At 47.8% G+C, this 20,897-nt stretch overlaps 1 protein-coding gene across 8 annotated transcripts; it reads right to left on the bottom strand.

Moving 5' to 3' along the window:
* Positions 1–2,422: 2,422 nt before the first annotated feature.
* Positions 2,423–20,851, bottom strand: LOC8051436 (retinoic acid receptor RXR-alpha-A). Of its 8 annotated transcripts, none has more exons than XM_029971592.4 (5): positions 20,713–20,851; positions 18,043–18,161; positions 17,882–17,985; positions 16,429–17,087; positions 2,423–2,784 (listed from the first exon to the last, which is right to left on the bottom strand). In XM_029971592.4, the coding sequence occupies exons 1-5, from the start codon at positions 20,756–20,758 to the stop codon at positions 2,534–2,536; spliced, it is 1,179 nt and encodes a 392-aa protein (XP_029827452.2). In that variant the 5' UTR covers positions 20,759–20,851; the 3' UTR covers positions 2,423–2,533. The 8 variants fall into 8 exon arrangements, with proteins under 8 accessions (XP_029827452.2, XP_029827460.2, XP_042148339.1 ...); XM_029971600.4 differs by lacking the exon at positions 20,713–20,851 and adding an exon at positions 19,404–19,805; XM_042292405.1 differs by lacking the exon at positions 20,713–20,851 and adding an exon at positions 18,969–19,178.
* Positions 20,852–20,897: the final 46 nt, after the last annotated feature.

The following is a 20,897-nucleotide window of genomic DNA, read 5'->3' as shown; positions in this document are numbered from 1 at the left end:
TGCTTTAGCAGAGATGGATCAGCACATAGTAGATTACCAGCACCGTCAAGATTCAGCAGAGACTTAACTTCAATCAATACGACCACGATTAGCTGAATGTCGACGCACCACTCAGGTTTCGACCTGTGCCCTGCAGGGGCCCTCACTGGGAGATGCAGAAGTACAGCACTGCAGCATGAACCAAATAAAAGCCAGTTAACACACGCACAGTGCAGCGTTAATGCAGTGCTGTAGGACGCAGTGCTGCATGTGTGAACTAGCCGTGAAGGGAAGCTTCGGTCAAAAGTCGACTCAAAATAAATTATCAATATCAATTTACAGAGATTAAATACGAGCATTGCCAAAATATTACACTAATGGGAAACCACGATCCACTCTAAAATCGATATTAAAAATGCTACCACCAGCTTCTCGGTGGACATTTATCGGATTGGCCGTTTGTCAAGCAACTTTGCCCATCAAAGTCATGTTCGTACTGCCACTTCTTTCTACACGTGTTCCTGCCGAGTTTTCAGTTGTCCCAGCGGATTATTTCTGCTTGTTCTATATTTTGGCGGCTGTAGTTTGTAAGTGCTTCTCAACAATTGCACACAGATTATTGACTTCATACTCGCTGAACCGAGTCATGGTGCCAAAGGTGGCATTCACTGGCAATCATTAAAGTCGCTAGATCCAGTCGTACCAAGATCGCTATGGAACACCATCGTACTGATAGCGTTCCTCGCTAATATAATAGTCTTAGTCTCTGCATGCAATCCACTTATTGATCATGCTTCTCTCCCCAGACCACTTACAATGGTATTGTTGCCCTTGCATATTCAAACACGGAAAACGTTTTTTTCAATGCCGCCAGGCAGTCATTGCATCTAGGGGCGATGCAAAGATGTGCACTTGTTTTGCCAGTGTGTGGGTAACAAAATCTCTGTATTCAAGAAAAGTCCATAAAGCTACCAGTCGCCAGCGAATTTAGATCGGCTCATTTCATGAACCAAAATGACGGCCATATGGGGGCTTGGCGCTACTTTCCTAGGATCCAGGGACCTTAGCGGCCAAAGCTTAGTATGTTCCTGCTCAGCACGAGCTTATGATTAGCTTCACAATGCTTCTGCTACATGGATTGCACACCACCAAGACTATTGTTCTTCTCAGAAAGGGGGGGCTTGCTTTGAGCCTGGCAAGAACCTGCATTTGTGGCAAACTCTTTTTTTGCTGGCAACTTTATGAATTACAATTGAAAACGAGCGTGTTGGTTAATAGATACAAAACTTGAAAGTATAAAACAGAGAGGACGAGGACGGGAACAGGACATCTTTCATTTAGCAACAACATAGAATTGCACAACGAATAAAACCGCCCCCCAAGGGTCTCAACGTTCTCAAAGAGGGAAAGGAGATACTAGTTATGAAGGAAAGGGAATACACTAAAAGAAAAGTTTGAAAAGCACATCAGTAATCTAGTTATTTTCGATTACTTAGAATTAACCTTGGTCATTGTCAGTGATAATGCGGAATTATTCTTGTTTGCAGTCCAAAAAGGGAATTGTACTATAAATATAAAAGTTTAAAAAGCTGTAGCGTCAGGACGAGGTGTCAATATTCTAGTCATCTTTGGTGTTAGGAATTCGACCTCTGTCTTTGTCAATGACGGTGCAGAAATGTTGTTAACAGTCCCCATGGCAAATGACTCGTCGTGACGAGACAGCTTTTTAAACTTTTATATTTATAGTACAATTCCCTTTTTGGACTGCAAACAAGAATAATTCCGCATTATCACTGACAATGACCAAGGTTAATTCTAAGTAATCGAAAATAACTAGATTACTGATGCGCTTTTCAAACTTTTCTTTTAGTGTATTCCCTTTCCTTCATAACTAGAATCTCCTTTCCCTCTTAGAGAACGTTGAGACCCTTGGGGGGCGGTTTTATTCGTTGTGCCATTCTATGTTGTTGCTAAATGAAAGATGTCCTGTTCCCGTCCTCGTCCTCTCTGTTTTATACTTTCAAGTTTTGTAACTATGAATCTGTATTAATAATTGCTACAGATATTTTATATTTACGAAACAAAGCAGTAGAGCAGCAGTAGCATCTTACCCGACTGATCAGGACTGCTCTTGTGACTAGGTCAGTCGTACGTTTTGCAGTACTGCGGCACTCACAAGTGTTGCCATCGTGCTCGAGCCGGTAGTTTTGGTTTCGCCGGAGACCCCCGAAAAAAGATTTTGAGACAAGGTATCTAAAAAACTACACTTGGCACGGGGGAAAAAAAAAAAAAAAAGACACCTTGTAGTTTAGGGACACTTCCTTCACTAAAAACAGTCGTAACCTGAAACCGAGAAAATGTACCAGAGTTAACGTTTAAGAGGTTTATCGGCAAATGTGGCCAAGAACACTGCAGGGACCCTCGTTTTGAAAGAGTCGAAGGCAATGGATTGTGAAGGATGTATTTTTTTTTTTTTTGCGCGCTATGGTACAGACGAGGGGAGCTCTGCGCGAGGGAAGTCCCCCCAGGAGACTTGGCGGTGGGGCAAGTCCCCTCAGGCATCCGAGGGGGCCTCGAGCATGGAGAGGAGGAAGTTGTCGATGGGGGTGTCCCCAATGAGCTTGAAGAAGAACAGGTGCTCGAGGCACTTGAGGCCGATGCTGCGCAGTGCAGGCAGCCGCAGCAGCAGCTTGGCAAAGCGGCCCGGCTGCTCTGGGTACTGCTGCCGGCAGTGCTCCTCCAGCGCCGCATAAACCTTCTCCCTGAGGGCCTCCACCTGGGCAGTGCTGCGCAGGCCTTTGGCCTCTGCAAAAAGGGCACGTTCGACGTCCCTTTTTAGGATCGCGACTGGCGACAGCATTCTACGACGTCATCAGGCGGAAACAGGGGGACCACTCTTTTGGATACGGTAAACACACCAGTCGAAAACGCGTTCTAGGCACCATACTTGCGAAATACAGTATAATGAAAAGTTTCCTTGCAAAACCTGGCTTAACCAAACCGGTTCTACTATACCAGTATATCTTGGGATGGCCTTTCTGGAAGTGAGATAAACAGTGTCTGGAGCACCCACTGACATTTTTAGTATCTGACTGTCTGGCAGATGTAGAGTACAAAACCAAAGGTGGAGGCATTTTATAGTGTAGAAAAAGGTTATCTAAGAAGCTACAAGTTAATCCATCTCTACGGGCTTCCCTCACATTTAGCTGCTTTTTGTACCAAATTCCTGGGAGACTGGCAGACAATTCTAGGCTTTCTCTTGTGGTAGATGCTCAGACAAAGTTGATGAACACTGGTCACTGAAAGTGACCAGTTTAAAAAAAGTGGTAGCGTTTTAAACCATTTTTGCGGTAATTTTGTTTCATCATCAAAAAATAGAATCAAAATTGCCTGCTCTCGAAAGCCGCATACGGAGACCTCGTTATGCTGAGTGACAAAATAACCGTGGCTCTCCAGAGCCAAATAAATTTATTATCATTATTTCGAGACTAGTACATTTCTAAATATCTAGCTTTTATTACGTCAATGAGCATAAAAAAAAAAGAAAAGAACGGTGCTAAGTTTGAATGGCAGTCCTCTAATGCAGGATTCTGTTTTTGCCTGATCAGATACATTTTGGTGCTAAGCCACTAAAACATAAAAAGAGAAAAGAAGATAAAGGATGATGTGAGCCGACTTTAGGGGCCCCCAGATCACCTGATTTCATTGGCACTCCATTTTCATACCTTCCAAAAATCGAGAATGTATGCACCTGTTCACGCACCTATTTAGGAATTTGAAGCTGCTGCTATCCCTATGTACTACCGGGGAAAAGTGAAATGCGAACAGAGGAGCGCGTGGCTCGCAGTACAGGCTGCGCCGCCTGGAAGTGAGCCTAGGGGCGAGGGTGTGTGGCCTACTCCGATGTGTATATGCCCCTCGCTCGGCACTTTCCAAGCATCGGCATTGCACCTCTTAGTGTGCTGAAAGCTATCACCGCTATCGTTGCTCGCTTGACGCATGCAGCGCAAGGAAGCTTGCCGCTAGTAGCAGCTAGAGCGCGCGCTCAGCCAGCGCACACTCTAGCTGCGAGCTACACATCGGAGTAGGCTACACACCCTCGCCCCTAGGCTTAATTCCAGGCGGCACAGCCTGTACCGAGAGCTACGCGCTCCTCTGCTCGTATTTCATTTTTCCCCGATAGTACACATTCAAAGCATGTGGCGACTTCTACCACATTGCCAATGTCAATTTTTTTGTTTTGTTTGCAGACTTCATAGAATGTTACGCCTGTGCTGTTGCCGAGCGTAGAGAGCAGCGCTGATAGCTAGAAGCAAGCCTAACACAACTACATTTATCTGGGCCTGCCAGCTGTTGGTGATGCCTCGAATGGATGGAAATCTAAAAAACGTGTCCAATTCTATCTTTTTTTTTTCCGTCCAACACACTTTTCCAGATTTTTTCACCTATAAACTTGAGAAATTACATACTTAAGTTTTCATAAAACGCTAGGCAGGCAATATTTTATATTCTAAAACATTACTGAAAGTATATTACAATCATTTTTGCACTAGTGTTCTCTTTGGAGAGCTTATTTGCTTTTGATCTATCGCAGTTGAAGAAACAAAATCCCAGTTCACCACAAATATTTCTGCCTAACATTTTAAAAATATCTCCATCAAGAACTATGGCACAAAATATGCTGCACGTTCTACAAACACAAGAGAGCAACAAAATCAATCTTATGACTTTAGCATCATTAAAAAAAAAGTATCATGTGGAAACTTATTTACTGCTAATCAGAGATAAACTGTTTAAAATATTGCCAACTAAAAAAAAAAAAATGGAGAGTTAACATTTCCCAGAAATCTTGCACTCTGACTCGTGACGTATAAAGCCATTGAAAAAAAGTATTCAGATCTAAGTTCTAGGTCCAAAGAGCAAAACTTTGTGTTGCAATGAAAAAATTAATGCCGAGAAAGGAGGGAAAAGCTTTCTAAGGCACTCATCTAAATAATCTGGTACAGGGAAAAATAAAAATCGCAGTCGGTTTAAAAGGATGATATCTCAGGAAACTAAAAGTGCAATTGTCTAAATGAGTAGTACATTATCAAGTTACCAGGTGTAAAAGGGTATGTTTCTGGTACAAAAGAAGTGGCTCAACTTTGTGAGGTATGCATCGTTTGCTGTCTGTCTGTCACGCTGTTCGAAGTGGATGTTGAAGCCGTGCCAAAAGACCTTTGGGCGGAGCAAACTCGGGACAAAGTTTGGTGATGCACACCTTTTTGGGCCCCACTAAACATACAAAAAAAAATAAAAAGACTAAAGGCCCGTTCACACTCTTGCGACCGAGTACGACTGAGGGAGACGAGATCTCTTACAACTTCTTAAATGTTTCTAGAATGAGGGGACACACTGACATTGTGGCGCCATCTATGCGGTGACCCTAGAACTGCATTTCACAAAAGCGAAGGTTTTGCGGGATTTCCGAGGTCAAATGTGCGTAATACCCATTGAAAGGCTCGTTTATAACATTGACAAAAGCTTTTCGAGCCAAAAAAGAAAGGATATTGCGCGAGAAATAAAAAAAAATATGCCGGACCGCCGAGTTTCCACTGCTTCCCAATAGTTGGCGCCAGTGTGTTCTCTGGTTTAAGAAGTTTTAAGGAACCTAGGTTTAAGAGGTCGCAAGCAGTCACAAGAGTGTGAACGGGCCTTTATTGCTTCTAAAATGGTACGAAAAAACGGAAATCTGAAGCTAAAACTTTTCAAAGGCACAGATAAAAAGGTATTACTTGCATAAACAGCAGCAGTTAAAAATATATGTGTAGAACTTGACTAAAATAACATCCCCAAGAAACTTGCAACTGAGGACAACGGCACAAAGCAATTGATCTCGAAGCTAACCTGCCCCGGAAGCGTAGAAGGCCACTGACAAGGTATTTATGCCCGTCAAGGTTTTTATTTGTAAAATATATTGTCACGGGTGGTGACCAATAAACAAGAAATAAACAGGAATAATTAAACGTTTAATGTGGCGAACTTGTGCCAAAAATAAAAAGGTACAAAAGATAATAACAGAGCGTCGCGGGCGTCGAAGTCGGCGTAGCAGCAGAGTTGAACGCTGGGGCGAAACTGGCGGCCTCTTATCTAAGGTGAGTCACTATCTCGAAGATTCGGCGGAGAAGGTTCGAGCGTAGCGCGCCCGGGCTAGAATGAACACGCACTTTCTGGAACAACTAAAGCAGGGATAAACGATAGAAGTTACGTCTGGAACAAGAATAAACGAGAACTTTCTAGAGGTTCGTGATCGAGCGTTGCTTTCTCAGCCCTGCGTGCGACAATATATGTGAGCCCAACTGCCCAGAAAACAATTCGCGGCTCGAAATTCGTTTTCTTCCCGACCGAAAACAGCCGATCGAGAACTGGCTGGTTTGAGTTGCGCTCACTCTACTTTCAAGCAATACTCGGAGTCGAAAGCCCTTTCCTTGCATCTCATCTACAGGAATGGTTCTGCGCCAAGCTTCTACGAACCCCCAAGACCCACAAACCCAACGTCCCCTTACAACGTATTGTAGACTTTACGACTTCACCACTCCAAGCGCTATCGAATTACCTCCACCGGACTATAGCTCCCCTTGTTGGAAATACGCCGACCCATGTGCTGAATACCGGCCACTTCGTGGAACGTGCCTCGCAAGTGAAACTCAGCGATGATGACACAATGATGTCTTCCGACGCTGTGTCATTCTTTACCAGTGTGCCAGTTCCCTTAGCAGTTGCTGCAGCCAGAGAGGTCCACGAGAAAGACTAAACATTGGGCTCAAGAACCAACCTCAGTGTGGATGAACTATGCCGCCTTCTCGAGTTCTGTCTCGGCAGTACATTCTTCAGTTTCAAGGGTGAGCTCTTCAAACAAGTCAGTGGGACAGAAATGGGCACCTCCATTTCTGTCACGACGGCAAACCTCACAATGAAAGTGGTTGAACAGAAGGCGCTGAGCACTTTTGCCAACAGGCCAAAAGAGTTTATCCGCTATGTAGATGATTGTTTTTGCGTCGTGAAGAAATCGAAGGTGAACCATTTTTTGGCACACCTGATATTCATAGAACCGGCCATCCAGTTCACTGTAGAATGCGAAAGAGATGGAGTTTTGCCGTTCCTTGATTCTCTGGTGAGAAGGCAAGGCAACAAGCTCAGATTCACGGTCGAAAGGAAGCCAAAACACTCCGGACGCCACCTCGATTTTGATTTGAACCACCCAGCGAGTCACAAGGCATCAGTGGTCTCTACTTTCTTGTCTAGAGCAATGACCATCTGCTCGTCGGAAAAGGATAGAAGAAAGGAGAAACGCACCATCCTTGCTGACCTCCAAAGAAACGGCAACACAAGCAGTTCTGTACAGTGTGTCGCCCGACGACAGTGTTGCACGTGCAATAATCATAGATAGCCGAGAGATACATAGCCCCACCCCATTGCACGTATCAGTGTCCCCTATTTAGAAGGGACGAGCGAGACACTGGCGCGCGTGCTCCGAAAAGAAGGGATTCAAGTGGCGCACAAGTCAGTGTCAACATTAGGACGGCTGATGCTATGGCCGAAGGATTGCCTTCCAAAGGAGAAAGCACAAGGCGTGGTCTATAAGATACAGTGTGCAGAGTGCCCCACCGCCTACATCGGTGAAACTAAATCTTTTCCCGAACGCATGCACCAGAACGATGCGCGTAATTTCAATAGCGAGCATAGTGCCGTCGCGGAATATTGAGAGGTACTTGATCATCGGATCGACTTCGGGAACGCGCATGTGATAGACACGGAGCCACATATCCGAAAACGTCCGTTCTTGGAGTCGTGGCATATTCAGAACACACCGGGGAACATTAACAGGTCCCTCAGGGCTTTGCCATCTATTCACGTCCATGGCCTGCGTCACGCTAACAAAACATCAACTCGATAGAAAAGGAAGAAGAGGTTGAAGCTTTCGCTGTCCCACTTCATTTGGTCACCCCCTGAAGAAGCCAAGTCGACCCCGAAACATTTGGAACTGTTTGTTTCTGAGCTTTTGGTTAGAGTTTTCTTTTCTTCGGATTGTTTCCCCAAGCCAGACAAATTTCTGCCAAAGATGTTTACTTTCAAGTCACTCTCTTCTCCTTGGCCACGTGCTGTTTTCTATGGTTTAGACACAACCACCAAATATAATCAAAGCCATTGGTCACCGAAGGCACACACACAATATTAAAGATAGAAAAGAAATATGATACCCATTTTTTTGTGGCTTCTAAAAAGCTGCAAATGCGTTGTTTGGGGGAAAAAAAAGTGTCACAGCCATGTGACTTCTGCCACCTCTATCCTCCTCCACGTTTCTTCTTCCTCCCCAGTTCAGTTTCGGTTTCAGTTCTGAGCAGTTGCTATATTTGACTTCATTAAAAATATATGTGACGCTGTAGCAAAATATTGATTGGGTAGTCTTCTGACACTGTAATAAAACGAAAAATTTGGGGGGGGGGGTGCCAATGTCCCTTTAAGGTAACCTGCAAGGCTTTGAAGAAAGAGATGCATTGCATTTTCATTTTATGCACCGAATTTAAATTCTGAAGTGTAAAAAAGTGAACACTTCAGGCAGGCTTCTCCAGCCTACACAGAATCACGTCGGCATCGATCACGTCGGCGTTGATGCTGTCCGCACCTCCTGTCAAGCAAACGGCCTCAAGCACTTAAAATTCAAGGCTGTCTTAGGACGGGCTAGCACCAAAGTGCCCATCTACATCTTGTGGCAGATGAGTCACAATGCAATGAAACAAAACAAGAACCCCAAAAATGGCCTATACTCCATTTGACCTTACGTACGAGCGCAGCGGATGCTACGATCCATCCGAGCCAATCCAAGGTCGTGCGAGTGTTGCGTGACCTTTAAGAGGGGGCACAGCAACGCGTGGAAAGTGTATCACGGGCTATGTCCACAGACCGGGATTGGCTAGGATAGCTTGTAGCACCCGTACGTAAGGTGAAACGGAGTATAGGAGATGCTAGCAACATGCCAACACCTGAAAGTCTATGTAGTCGGTACCAACGCGTTTCTGCCGAAATCTAGTCGCATTCTAACGTCTTTCCAGCCCCAGCTTGCCCAACTAAAAGAACTTAAGAAAACATTTTCAACTTCTAGATGGCATAACAACACGAAAGCGCATTGTCGGAACGCTTCCCGCAGACCTTTCGCACAACAATGGGAATGCAGTTGTGTTGGCATATAGCAAACACTATTCCCCAGTCCAAAACTGTAGAATGTCATGGACAGCGACGCAAGCATCAAGCCTCTGTCAATCGAGCAAACAAACAACACATGGTTCGCAGAGTCAGGTCTGTTTCCAGCCTTCTCCTATTGAACAGGTGGCGAGCGAAAGCTAGTGTCTCTCAACAAAGTAGCAACACTTAAGCTAGTACATTTGTTTCTTTGGAGATCGCTTGTCCTAGTAGTCTATGATAAAAAAAAAAAATACTGAGTATACAGCTTATCCATTGGGTGACCAGTTTTAATCACTTGTCTGCTTATTACTAGAATGTGTTTTGCCAGGTTGCCACAGCATGTCATTTTGTATTCCAGTTTATAATCATTATTCCATCTCCTCCCCTCCTCTTCCTTCCTCCTCCTCCACCTCTCCTCCCCTTCCTCTCTCCATCTCCCTCCTCCTCCTCTCCTCTCCTCCCCTCCCCCTTCCCTCCCTCCCCTCCGCCCCCCTACCGTACTGTACCCTACCCTACCCCCCCCCCCCCCACAGGGTGTTTCACAAACTTAAGTCGAGATTTTCCTGCAAAATGTACCATAAAATCTTGAGCAAGTGCCCATTTAAGATTTGGAGATGATTAAGTAAAACTGGGAAATGCACACCCCTTAGGACAACGATATGTATTGTGTATTTTGTGTATTTTCCCAAATGTTAAAAAAAAATGTAGGGGTGGGCACTTATTGTGGAACGGGCAGATGCTCAATATTTTACCGAAGAATATTTATATTCTTCGGCTGAGCACAGCTTCAGAAAGTATTTCTCCGATAAACTTACTTCTTTGCTTAATCATTGATTTTAGTACTGCTCTTGATCATAAACCTCAAAAGACTTTTTTTTATACTCTGGACAAAGTATTACACATGTTTCTATAGCTTAATCTAGACAAACTTAACACCGACTAAACATGTCTAACTGGCAGGTATAATTCTTAACAAACTTCACAATTTGTAACACGTAATGGTATAAACTTTTTGCATCCTTCTCTCCTGACCTACCTCAAGGGTGCGTTTTAAGTCCATTACTCTTCTTATATGTCTTGTCGACTTACACGGAGTGGTTTCTTCTTCAATCACACTATTTACTGCGCTACTTACCAAATTATATCCAGTGACCCAGGGTCGCAGCAACTACAAGATGATTTAGATTCCATTTTTCAGCCAAAGCGAACATCAGTTTGCATCGCTTCGTTGACAAATGGAAACAATAATGTGCATAGCCCGTAAAGGTAACTTCACCTGCTCTTATCATCTTAACTGCACCTACACATCATTATAGCTTGTAAGCTCCCATAAGTATCTCGGTGTGATCTTAAGTGCCAATCTCTCCTGGAAGCTGCATCTAAATTATGTAATTAACAATGCTAACAAAATTGCTTGGTTACCTTAAAGGGGCCCTGCAATCATATTTAAGCGTCTACCTTTTATGCGGTTTCCACGTCTCTTGGGGTTCGGGCAAGCCAGCGGGCAAGGAAAGAGTAGCTAAATATCAGTGCGCCATATTTTAACCAGACGACACGGAAACCTCCTCCACCGACGAGGGCGACCCGCGGTACCGAAAGCGCGCAAAATGTGACGTCTTTGGTCCTGGGCTTACTACTGGTCAGAGCCATCAAAAACTTCTTTTTGGTCGAAATATAAAAAATAAGTGGCGCCAAACCGTTTCAATTATTTATAAAAGTGGTTTTTGCTCACTATTATAGATGAAAAAAAGAAAGAAATGTAGTTTATAAAGTACGGAAACAAGATATGACCCGTCGACATACCCGCCGCCAAGCGGTGGCAAAAGCGGCGCATACTAGAAAGGAGTAGTGGGATAAGGCGCCGACACAGAAAAATCCCGGATATACGCGGTGGCGCTGCAGTCGTATGGACAGAAGGATCCAACCGGCTCCGAGCGTTCCGAAGGCCTTCGGCGAGAGGCTTTGTCTTGCGGTTTAGCCGTTTCGCGGTACGGCAGCGCGAAGTGGCTCCCATTCTGAACTGATCTTTACCCCGTGTTTGCTGTCGTTCGTGGCCAATGAAGGGTCATGCCGATTTAGTGTTTAATCGCGCAGCAAACGCAATGAAAGCCGCTTTGGCTGCCCGCTGCATACAACCTATCCAGAACATGCTTTAGTGGCGCCCTCTGGCGCCGTCGACACGGACTGCGGCGGCCGTGAGCGCTCGATGAGCTCACTATTCCTCCTCTAGCTCACGGCCACTCAAGCCAGGACCTACGACGTCATGAAGGAGATTATTTTTTGCTTGTTTTTGTAATTCTAATTTGCCTATAACTTTTAAAATAAAGCGAATTTCGCGAAAAGAAAAGTTTCACTAAGTTACTACGTTTAGTGCGCTCAGGTTCGGTGCAAATTAAAAAACAGTAAAAAGTCCTTGCAGGGCCACTTTAAACATAACTTCTGTCTAGCCCTTTCAACATTAAGTCTATTCCTTTATAAGCCATTAGTGAAGCCTCAACTCGAGTATGCAACACCCATCTGAGATCGCCTACCAGATATCTCGCTCACTTGAGGTTGCCCCCAACAAATCTGCTTGTTTTCTACAAGCTAAATACAACGGCACCACAAGTCTAATGTGAACTGAAAACACTTTACTCCTTCCAAACCTCACACATTGTCCCAGAATCTCGTGTTTGTCTTTGTCGTCAAATCTACAACCACGTCCTTGGCTCAAGGCTCGGTTAATTCCACCGCTGTTTGATTTAGCACGACTTCATCATCTTCACAAAGTAACAAAGTAGTGTCCTGTTTTACCAGCCTAACTCATTTCGTGGAGCACTTATTCCCAGAACCCCAAGAGTCGCTGACATCAATACCTTTGCTAACTAGTAGTTCTCTGTTTAACTACCGCATACACTGTCCTCGTTGTTTTTTATTCCCCTCTCCCCCTTATAATGCCTATGCTTTGAGGGTAAAAAAAATAAATATATAGGCAATGGCCACTGTCAAAGGACCTATATTTGAAGAGATGCACAGTGTATTTGGTAATAAAGTGTTTAATTAGTTCATTGAACGATTAACTTTTTCACAAGAAAAAATAAAAAGGTACCATTTCAATTAAAAACTCTCGGAGCACTATCAAAAGCCAGTACCTAAATAAAGCACCTATAGAAGAAGGGTTTTGTATCGCCACAGCCCTATCTACCTTGGTTCTATGACTTAACAATGGTAAGCATCCTAACAAACACGTGTGGTACTATCGCCCGTTCATGGAGCAGACTCCACTTCCTTCCCAACTCTTCCGCTTCTTTTCTTTTCAGTCGCATACGTCTCCATGACGTTAAAAAAAAAATGTATTTACTTCATTGCTTTCAATCTCAAACGTGTCTTTTTAAATATGGCACTTGTTTGGGGTCTTTGGTCGAACATCAGGATATGCTGAAACATACGCCAGATGCCTCCTGGAAAGGGTGACATCCGTAGCGAAATGTAGCCTGCGTGTGTCCCAAAGCGCCAGGAGCAGTGCACAATAGAAACGGCTTGCTAAGCGCTCAAGTGGTTACTCATCTTTGCTGCACAGGATGAGTAGAGGTGTGGGATTTGTTTTTGGCACTTTACTTTTGACTGAATGGTACATATCTATGCATGTTACTGAGTTTACTGTTTTGTATTCCTGTACTTACATGTACTATTGTATTATTATCTCCGCGTTAATTGATTTCACATTGGGAAGCTCGTGTCAAAATAAATTGAATTGGTATATTAAAGACTGTCAACACTGTATTTTTCTTGTTACTAGTTCAATCCCACATAATTAACCCCCTCCCCCGGCATGGCCAGTTTTTTTTTTAAGAAAGGTGGTCACCCTAACTACAAATGTAATATAAGGGACTCGCACCACTTCAGTTTAGGAGCTCAGTGAAAAAGGCTTCACATCCACTGCAAGACACTAAACTTTTCTATTTTAAATATAACGATCTCACTAAGCGTTCAGGGCATGCGTGACGTCACCATAACTTTAGTTGACAAGAGGCAGATGGCCTTGCATGCAAAGGCTTGTGACGTCTTGTGCTCCACATGCATAGAGCTCCAGCAAGGTTGTTGCATGGGCAGAAAGACTAAACTACCCTCGATGCATTGCGGCAGCATAGTCAAACTGGTTGGCGAGATCGGTCTATTAACCGCTCAATACTTAAACAAATTAAATTTGCTTATAGGCACAATGTTAACAACGAGCAATCTGCATTGAAGTTTCAATGGCTCATTAAAGGGGCGATGCAACGATTTTTGTACTTTGCGCAAATACCGCTTAAACGGATCCCTGACGTTAATGACCTATGAAACACGCATTCGTTTTTCACTCCACGCAATAGAAGTTCCAGAAAAAATTAAAGAAAAACGAGCACCATTCACCCCCTCAACTCGCAGCCAGAACAAGCGGCCACGTGATCTGGAGCCGATTACATGCCGCCAGGGATGGGCAAAATACATGCAAATATGTATTGAAATACAAATACAAAATACTTCGTCAAAAATGTATTTAATTACAAATCTAATTAAATTTCCAAAAAAGCATTTAAGTACAAGATACAAATACAACCAAATGTATTTGGTCTCCTCCAAATACTTTCACAAATACATTCCTCAAAATTTGTGTCAGCGACTTCAGGGCACCTGCAACGGGTTTCTGGATATCTCATTTTAATTTTGCATCGCAAACTCGGGAGTTAGTGTGCAAGGCTCTAGTGACGTAATAGATATATAATCACAAAAAAATGTAATCAGCTTGGACGTAGTAGGTGAAAAAATTACAAAGCTTCAAGCAGCTTTTTTTGTCGATTACATTTTGGTATAGACCAACAAAGAACGACAAACAACCGAGACGACCAAGACGCGCAGCACTAGCTAGAGAACTTTGTATTGTTGCAACTCGCACCAGTCATGAAAATCTGGACGACCCGCGCCTTTAGAATGTTCCAGGCAAAAATATGGATGGAAATCAGGCTGGAAAGCATCACAAGTTATCCCAGGCACTTATTTAGCCAGTCTGCCTGTGAACGTCGATTTCGTCAGTATTCTTGCCCTGGACTAGCACCGTAACCATAAAGTCACTAAACGCTTGTGCTTGATTGAGAGACACTGAATTCGGTGCAGAACGTAGTTTTGTTCTGCTCTGGGCAGTGGCAATAAATTTGAGGGATGTATTTTCGCCCACAAAATTGTATTTAATTACAATAGACCCTTTCCGGAATTCAGTGCCATCTGGTGACTCAAATGGCAGTTTATCTTTTATTATACTAATGGCGGCAATGAACCTGTGGTCTGCAGTATTTAATGGGGCACCGTCACTTAAAGGTCAATGGTAAACGGGAATGTGGACTTCACTACAATTATTTTTCAGTCTCTTTTAGTGTCGATGGCGAAACAAATGCAGCCAGTCGGAACGAAGCGCCAACCCACATAGACGTCTTGATAGAGTTCTATACATCAATGGGCTTTGAAGCCGAGTCTGTGCTACTAACACATTGACTGGGACGGAGTTAGAAATGAACGCTTACGCAGCTCTTGCGTCCAATTCCTGCTTCACGCCGCGCTAACATCTAGAATGATACAGGCCTCGAATCATATGCTTAGGAGCATCTTCAACTTCTTCCTTCATCAGTAAACAGAAGGCCGCCATTAGTATAGCACATATGCCGTTTTTAGATGATGATGATAGTGATCAAAGTGGCCAGACTGAATTCCGGAAAGGGTCTATTGTATTTGAAAAACTCATGTTTTCGTATTTAAATACACATGTCAAATACATTACCCAATTTGTAATTAAATACAAATGCAAAAAATCACACAAAGTATTTGAAATACGTATTTCAAATACTTGTATTTGAAATACTGCCCATCCCTGTATGCCGCCAATGTTGATCATAGCCACGCGCTGGGGTTGGCAAAGCACAGGACATGCGCTGAGTTCCAGACATCGTTATGGCTCGGCTATTGTCGTTGCAGCAATTGGACAAAGGCCACTACCTGAAAGCATGTCGAGGCATTGATTGTCACGAGCCCAGATCGAATGCGTATGCACTCTTCATGTCCACTGTGTGAGCCAGACCCCAGGACCGGGCCCCCCTTCCGAAATCTTTGATTTTGCTGGGACCTCCTTTCCTTCCTCCCCCTCATACAGCATTTTGTCATGATTCCCCGCCCCCCCCCCCCCCCCCCTCCCCCCTGAAACAAAATCCTGGCTACGTGCCTGGTGTGAGCAGCATTTGAATATTGTCACCGCAAAGCCCGATGACGCATACCCAGGGATCGTTCTGTTGCCATTGTCCCCACAGCTCCGTCATCAAATTTCGCGAAGGAGCAAAAGGCGGTTTTGGAAGGAGAAAAAAGCTCCACTTTCATCCTTTGAATTCCGCTGCGACAAAGACACTTCTTGGTCAGTGGTGTTGCGTTTGAGTATTCTTGGGTCCCACTAGTGCCAGGAAGCTGGTGTAAAGTAAGAAATATTCCTACCCAATGTCGTTGCACAGCCCCTTTAACCAAACCGAACAAAACAACCGACCACCCAAATGCAAAACCAGAAAAAGATTTGATGTACAAGGAACTGCTAGCCAAAATAAATGCACATATCCTTGGTACCATCCTCTGCTCACTAGCTTTATGGAACTGATGGATGCCAAAACATATGCAACATGCAGATCTGCCCAGAACACTGTGAAACGAAGCTATCAACATCAGTTTCATTTCCATGGTGGCAAAAACTTTTGTGTACAGCAGAGGCAAGGATACAGGCGAACGCGTGTAACAGACTCGACTGCATGAGCGCTAACACATCAAAAGCACCACTCATTACATACAGTCGCACGGCATCCGAAAAGGAGCAAGGAGATTTGTCTTGGATGGAAACGGGCAATGCCAGTGACAGAAATGTGAAAGGAGGGCACGAGCATCCCGAGAATTCACACGACACCCTTAAATGCATGATGTTGGCATACAGAAGCTTACAAGGCTCGTCATGCTGACATCAAACAATATAATACAGCGGACAAACGTCTGGAATATTCAGGCCCTGCATTGGTGCCTGTCTTCAAATTCTTCCTTCATCAGCCATCAAAAGCTGCCATTAGCCTGTACAGATTATACGGATGTAGGTGATGATAGTTATCGAGGTGGCCAGACCGAATTTCGCAAAGGGTCTATCGCGACATATAAAATGAAATAAAACAAAGAAACAAAGTGAAACCTCACCCGGGTTAAAGAGCACGACGGCCCGGAGACAGCCCAGCTCCGTGCGGTCCATCTTCATCTCGCGCATCTTGGCCACAAGCTCGGTGAGCACCCTGTCAAAGATGGCGCCCACGCCTGCCCCGTGGGCACTGTGGCGCTGCACCACCAGGCCCGTGGCGAGCACAATGCCGTCCCGCACGCCAATGGAGCGGTGCGAGAAGGCCGCAATGAGCAGCTCGTTCCAGCCAGCCTTGAGAAGCACCATGCGGTCCTCCAGGGGCAGCTCCACAAAGTGAGGGATGTGCTTGGCCCACTCGACCAGCTGGTGCAGCTGGCGGTCGGCCGCCTGGCAGATGCTGCTCACAGGGTCCTGGGACTCTGGAGCAGAGCCCCCCTTGGGCTCCACCCGCAGCTCCGCCTCTAGGATGCGCTCCAGCGGCATCTCCGCCGGGGCGCCGCCACTCGTGCTCTCCACCTCGTTGTCGGCCCGGTCCTTGGTGCGCTGCCGCTCCTCCTGCACCGCCTCCCGCTTCATGCCGCACGACAGGCATTTCTGGTACCGACAGTACTGGCACCGGTTGCGCTGCCGCTTGTCTATGATGCAGTTGCGCTCCTCCCGGCACGCGTACGTCAGGTCCTTGCGCACCGTCCGCTTGAAGAAGCCCTTGCAGCCCTCGCAACTGCGGAGACGGCCGGTCAAAGGGAACGCTCACCACGGCCGTGCTGGGGGGTGCATAACAACCCTGCCAATTTAGGAGACTTGCCGAATGCGAGGTGAAGCACCGAGCTGACGCAGATGAGCAGAGCGCTGCCCCGCTGCACGGTTCGAAGCAAGAAAGCTCGCCTGGCAGGCGTGCAAACTCATAGCTTTGGCAGATGCTTGGACTTTAGCGGGACAGGAGTACGTCCGAAGCTAAGGGTACACGCTCTAAGACTTTCCTGATCTGTATAGGGTACAGGATGCAGATAATTTTCTACATCGAGTAACAACTGCAAAAACAATCCGCTCTACACACTTGCGACATTCCACAGGTCCCTCGGAGTGGCACTCTCTACCGTGTGGTGCAGAGAAAGTTAAAGCGTCCTTCACCGTAGCCGTGCCTATACCACGCAGCAGTGGCAGCATCTGTCGACGCCACAAGTTTGCACTTGCAGCATCCACTCCTTCAATTCTCGACACAAACTGTAGGAGGACACCGCACACCTGACATACTCAGGATAGTGGTCCCTCCTCAGCAGGGTGCTGCGCCACCTTCCCATTCGGCGAGTCTCCCATGAATCCTGGATAGGAAGGCTGTAGGCCTGTACTTTATGTCCCCTACTAAGGGTCAGCACCGGGCACGTGTTGGACACAAGTGCTGCACCAGCAGCTGAGACCGACTGGGTGACCAGAGTCCCAACCGAAGTGCAGGGCTCCAGTAGGCAGCGTGGAAAATCAAGTGGCCTCGTTATCTGTGCAGGGTGGTGCGCTCACCTGTACACGCCGTAGTGCTTCCCCGACGCCCTGTCGCCACAGATGGAGCAGAGGTGTTTGGACCCACTGAGGGGATGGTTGGGCGGGTAGCGCGAAGAGCCGCCCTGCGCGAATGCGGGCCCCGGGTCAACCAGGGCCCGCGGATCGCCGCGCTGGCTCACCGAGCTCGGGGCCCCGCCGCCACCGCCGCCGCCGTAGCCGCCCAGCAGGAAGGACGGCTGGGCGAGGCTGCTGCTCACGCCGTTGGACGAGGGACTGCCGTTGAGGCCCGCCGAGGGCGCTGCGTAAGCAACGAGGCCGGACCCCGGTCAGGATCCCGTGCCGCGACGCGGGGTGCCCCCTGCCCCCCCTCTTTACCGGCGGCGCCCGGCGGCGCGCCCCAGGGCGACGGCGACGGCGGTCCGACGCCCGACCCGTACAGCAGCGCGGTCACGGACAGCTTGGGTCGCTCCTTCTTGTACATGCCGCCGCGGCGCGAGTGGCAGGCAACAGGTGCGCAACAACCGGCTGCCGCTTCCACGGCGCCCGTACCGCTACCCCGTCGCCGCGTATAATTAGCGGTCGCCGCTGGAGGGGCGCCAGGGGGCGGCCTTGGGAGGGACACATTGCCGCGGGACCGAACCCCGGGTCCCGAGAGGCCCAGGGTTGAAGCCCGCCCCGAGAGGGGAGGTCCCGGCCCTCGCGACTGGGGCCCGGCTCACGCGGAGGAGCCAGGCGGTCTCCGGCCACGGGTTGTTCTTCCCGCCAGACCCCCATTTTCCGCGGCCCTGGCCTTGTCGCGCTCAAGGCCGTCGCGCGACGTCACCGTCCGAGCGCTCGGGAGCGCGGCATGTCAAGCAGCACGCATCACGGCCTGCCGCGACGGCAACCACCGCGGGTGCTCCCGAGAAGGGGGGGGGGGGGGGGGGGGGGGGGGGGCAACGCGGCCGCCGGCCGCAGAAGCGACGCCGCCCACACCTCGGTCCCCCATCGGGACCCCGTCCACACCCAATTCCGAAATGGGACATGTGGACCGACGCGCGAACCGCCCTACTGACTTCCTCCGCGATAACCTATCGGCGCGGCAAAACAGCTGGCACTGGCCGACCTTGGAACGGAGCTGAGCGAGAGCTCGCGCTAGCCCAGTGCCCTTCACGCATCCCGGGCGCAGAAACCATCCCAAAGGAATCCTTTCGCAACTGTGGGGTTCCTCATATTCCGCGCCCGGCGGGGCCCGGCGTTTCTACGAGGAGGGGGGTATCTGTTTCTTTTGATAATCGCCGCATTCGGTTATTCAACTCTTCCAACCCTCGAGGTCACTGTGATGCAACCACGGCGACTCCCAACAATGCTCATCCCACTACTGCGCAGACGTCACGAGACGACTTGTTTTTGTCTGGGGAGAGTCGCGACCCGCGGCTGCGCGGCTGCCAGGACCGAACGAGTGAACGCGCCGCTTCCCACGCGCGATCCGCGATGCTGCTAGCAAGCCGCCCGCTCGCCACCCGCTCGTCGCCCGCGAACCCCCTTCCCCCGTCAGTACCCCATCGTTCCATCGTCGGTTCCATCGCCGGCTGGCCTTGAAATCGGGTCCGCAACCGCTCCCCTGCTCCGCGTAGTACAGGTACTGCGGCCGGCTTGCTCCGTCGACGCACACTCGGCCTGCGACTTCGCACGGCCGCGGCGGAGGTTCGAAAAGCAAAAGAAAGCTCCGTGACGTCACGCGCAACATGCCGGAAACGTGCATACCCAGCAGCTGTGCCAGACCATTATCGCTTTTGCAAACTGATTGGACCTTTCTTTCGGCGTCAAGCAAAACTTGTGACGTCATTTCTAGCAGACTGCCGTCTCCTGCTCATAACAAACTTTCTTCCACGTGCCGCACGTGCCTTTTCGAGTTCGCCGAGATGCAGGCAGCACGTAGCGACGAAATCGACGAAATGGTCCGGTGTCGCCATCTCGGAGAAAGTAATGCAGGTGATTGCTTTTTTTCCCCTTCGACAAAACGGCAAGCAGCGACCGAATGAACCACAGACAGGCGAGCACGGATAAAATGATTCCGGGAGATCAGCTGATATGTCGGCTTTTAAGGCTTTCCGATATTCAGACTACCGCAAACGCCTCTCTGCGGCACTCCTGCCGCAGAGAGGCGTTCCATATTTTTTTTTTGTTTTTGTTTTTGCTTCATCAGTTTAAAACGCATACTCGAAAGAAAAACAACACGCGTTGCATTGGGCCCTGTCGAAACTCCGAGATGTGCAGTGTATCACGACGGCTAAACGTGTTGGAACGACCATTAAAATAGAGAAATAAAGCGCACAGAAGGGGCACGATCATCGGAAGCCACGAAATTCCCCACTAAGCCTAAGCCCGAGCAAGCGACCAGCGTCGAACAGACACCGACCGCGCGCTTTGGACGTGGATCCTATTTTCGAGCGACGTTTCGAACGCGATCGCGCACGTCGTTCGCAAAGCCCGGCAACGGTTCGCTTCGAGCAGGAGCGTCTAGTAGGTGTCGGCATATCGAGATCGAGAGCGATCGCAGCGGACTGACACTCCGTTGACAGAGCGTTTAGGAAGCTACCGCGCGGATGAAGACGAAATCGTCTTAAAACCGTGTTTGTTGCAACTCTCCGCCCCCAGCTGCTCGTTAAAGTACATCACGCGCGAGATTTTCTATTATTGTTTTGTTTTGTTCCGCGCTCCTTGGATGACTTCTGGAGCGGCAGCATACATGGTCGCCCTTGAAGGACGTCAGCCCGATACTGGGTCAGTGAACCTAATGGCAACAAGGAATCGGAACAAGTGGGCTTCCAGCCACCGCCTGCCGGCTGCAAGTGCGTTGCTCTTACCTCTTTCTTGGCTTGCCATGAGCCCCGTAGGGTTTTCAAGCAGCATACATTCTTATTATTACGGCACGGTGGAAGGATTTTTCGGTAGCAGCGACCGCGGCGACCAGAAGTCTAGCATAGGCGGAATTCTGGGTTTCCGTGGCGCCATCCAGGGACGTGTGTGAGAATCAGTTGCACGTAGTTGC

The sequence above is a fragment of the Ixodes scapularis genome, unplaced genomic scaffold (genome assembly GCF_016920785.2).
Source record: "Ixodes scapularis isolate PalLabHiFi unplaced genomic scaffold, ASM1692078v2 PGA_scaffold3__209_contigs__length_174095766, whole genome shotgun sequence".
NCBI lineage: Eukaryota > Metazoa > Arthropoda > Arachnida > Ixodida > Ixodidae > Ixodes > Ixodes scapularis.
The sequence above is the reverse complement of the archived record's forward strand: the minus strand, read 5'-3'. Positions and strand labels throughout refer to the sequence as shown.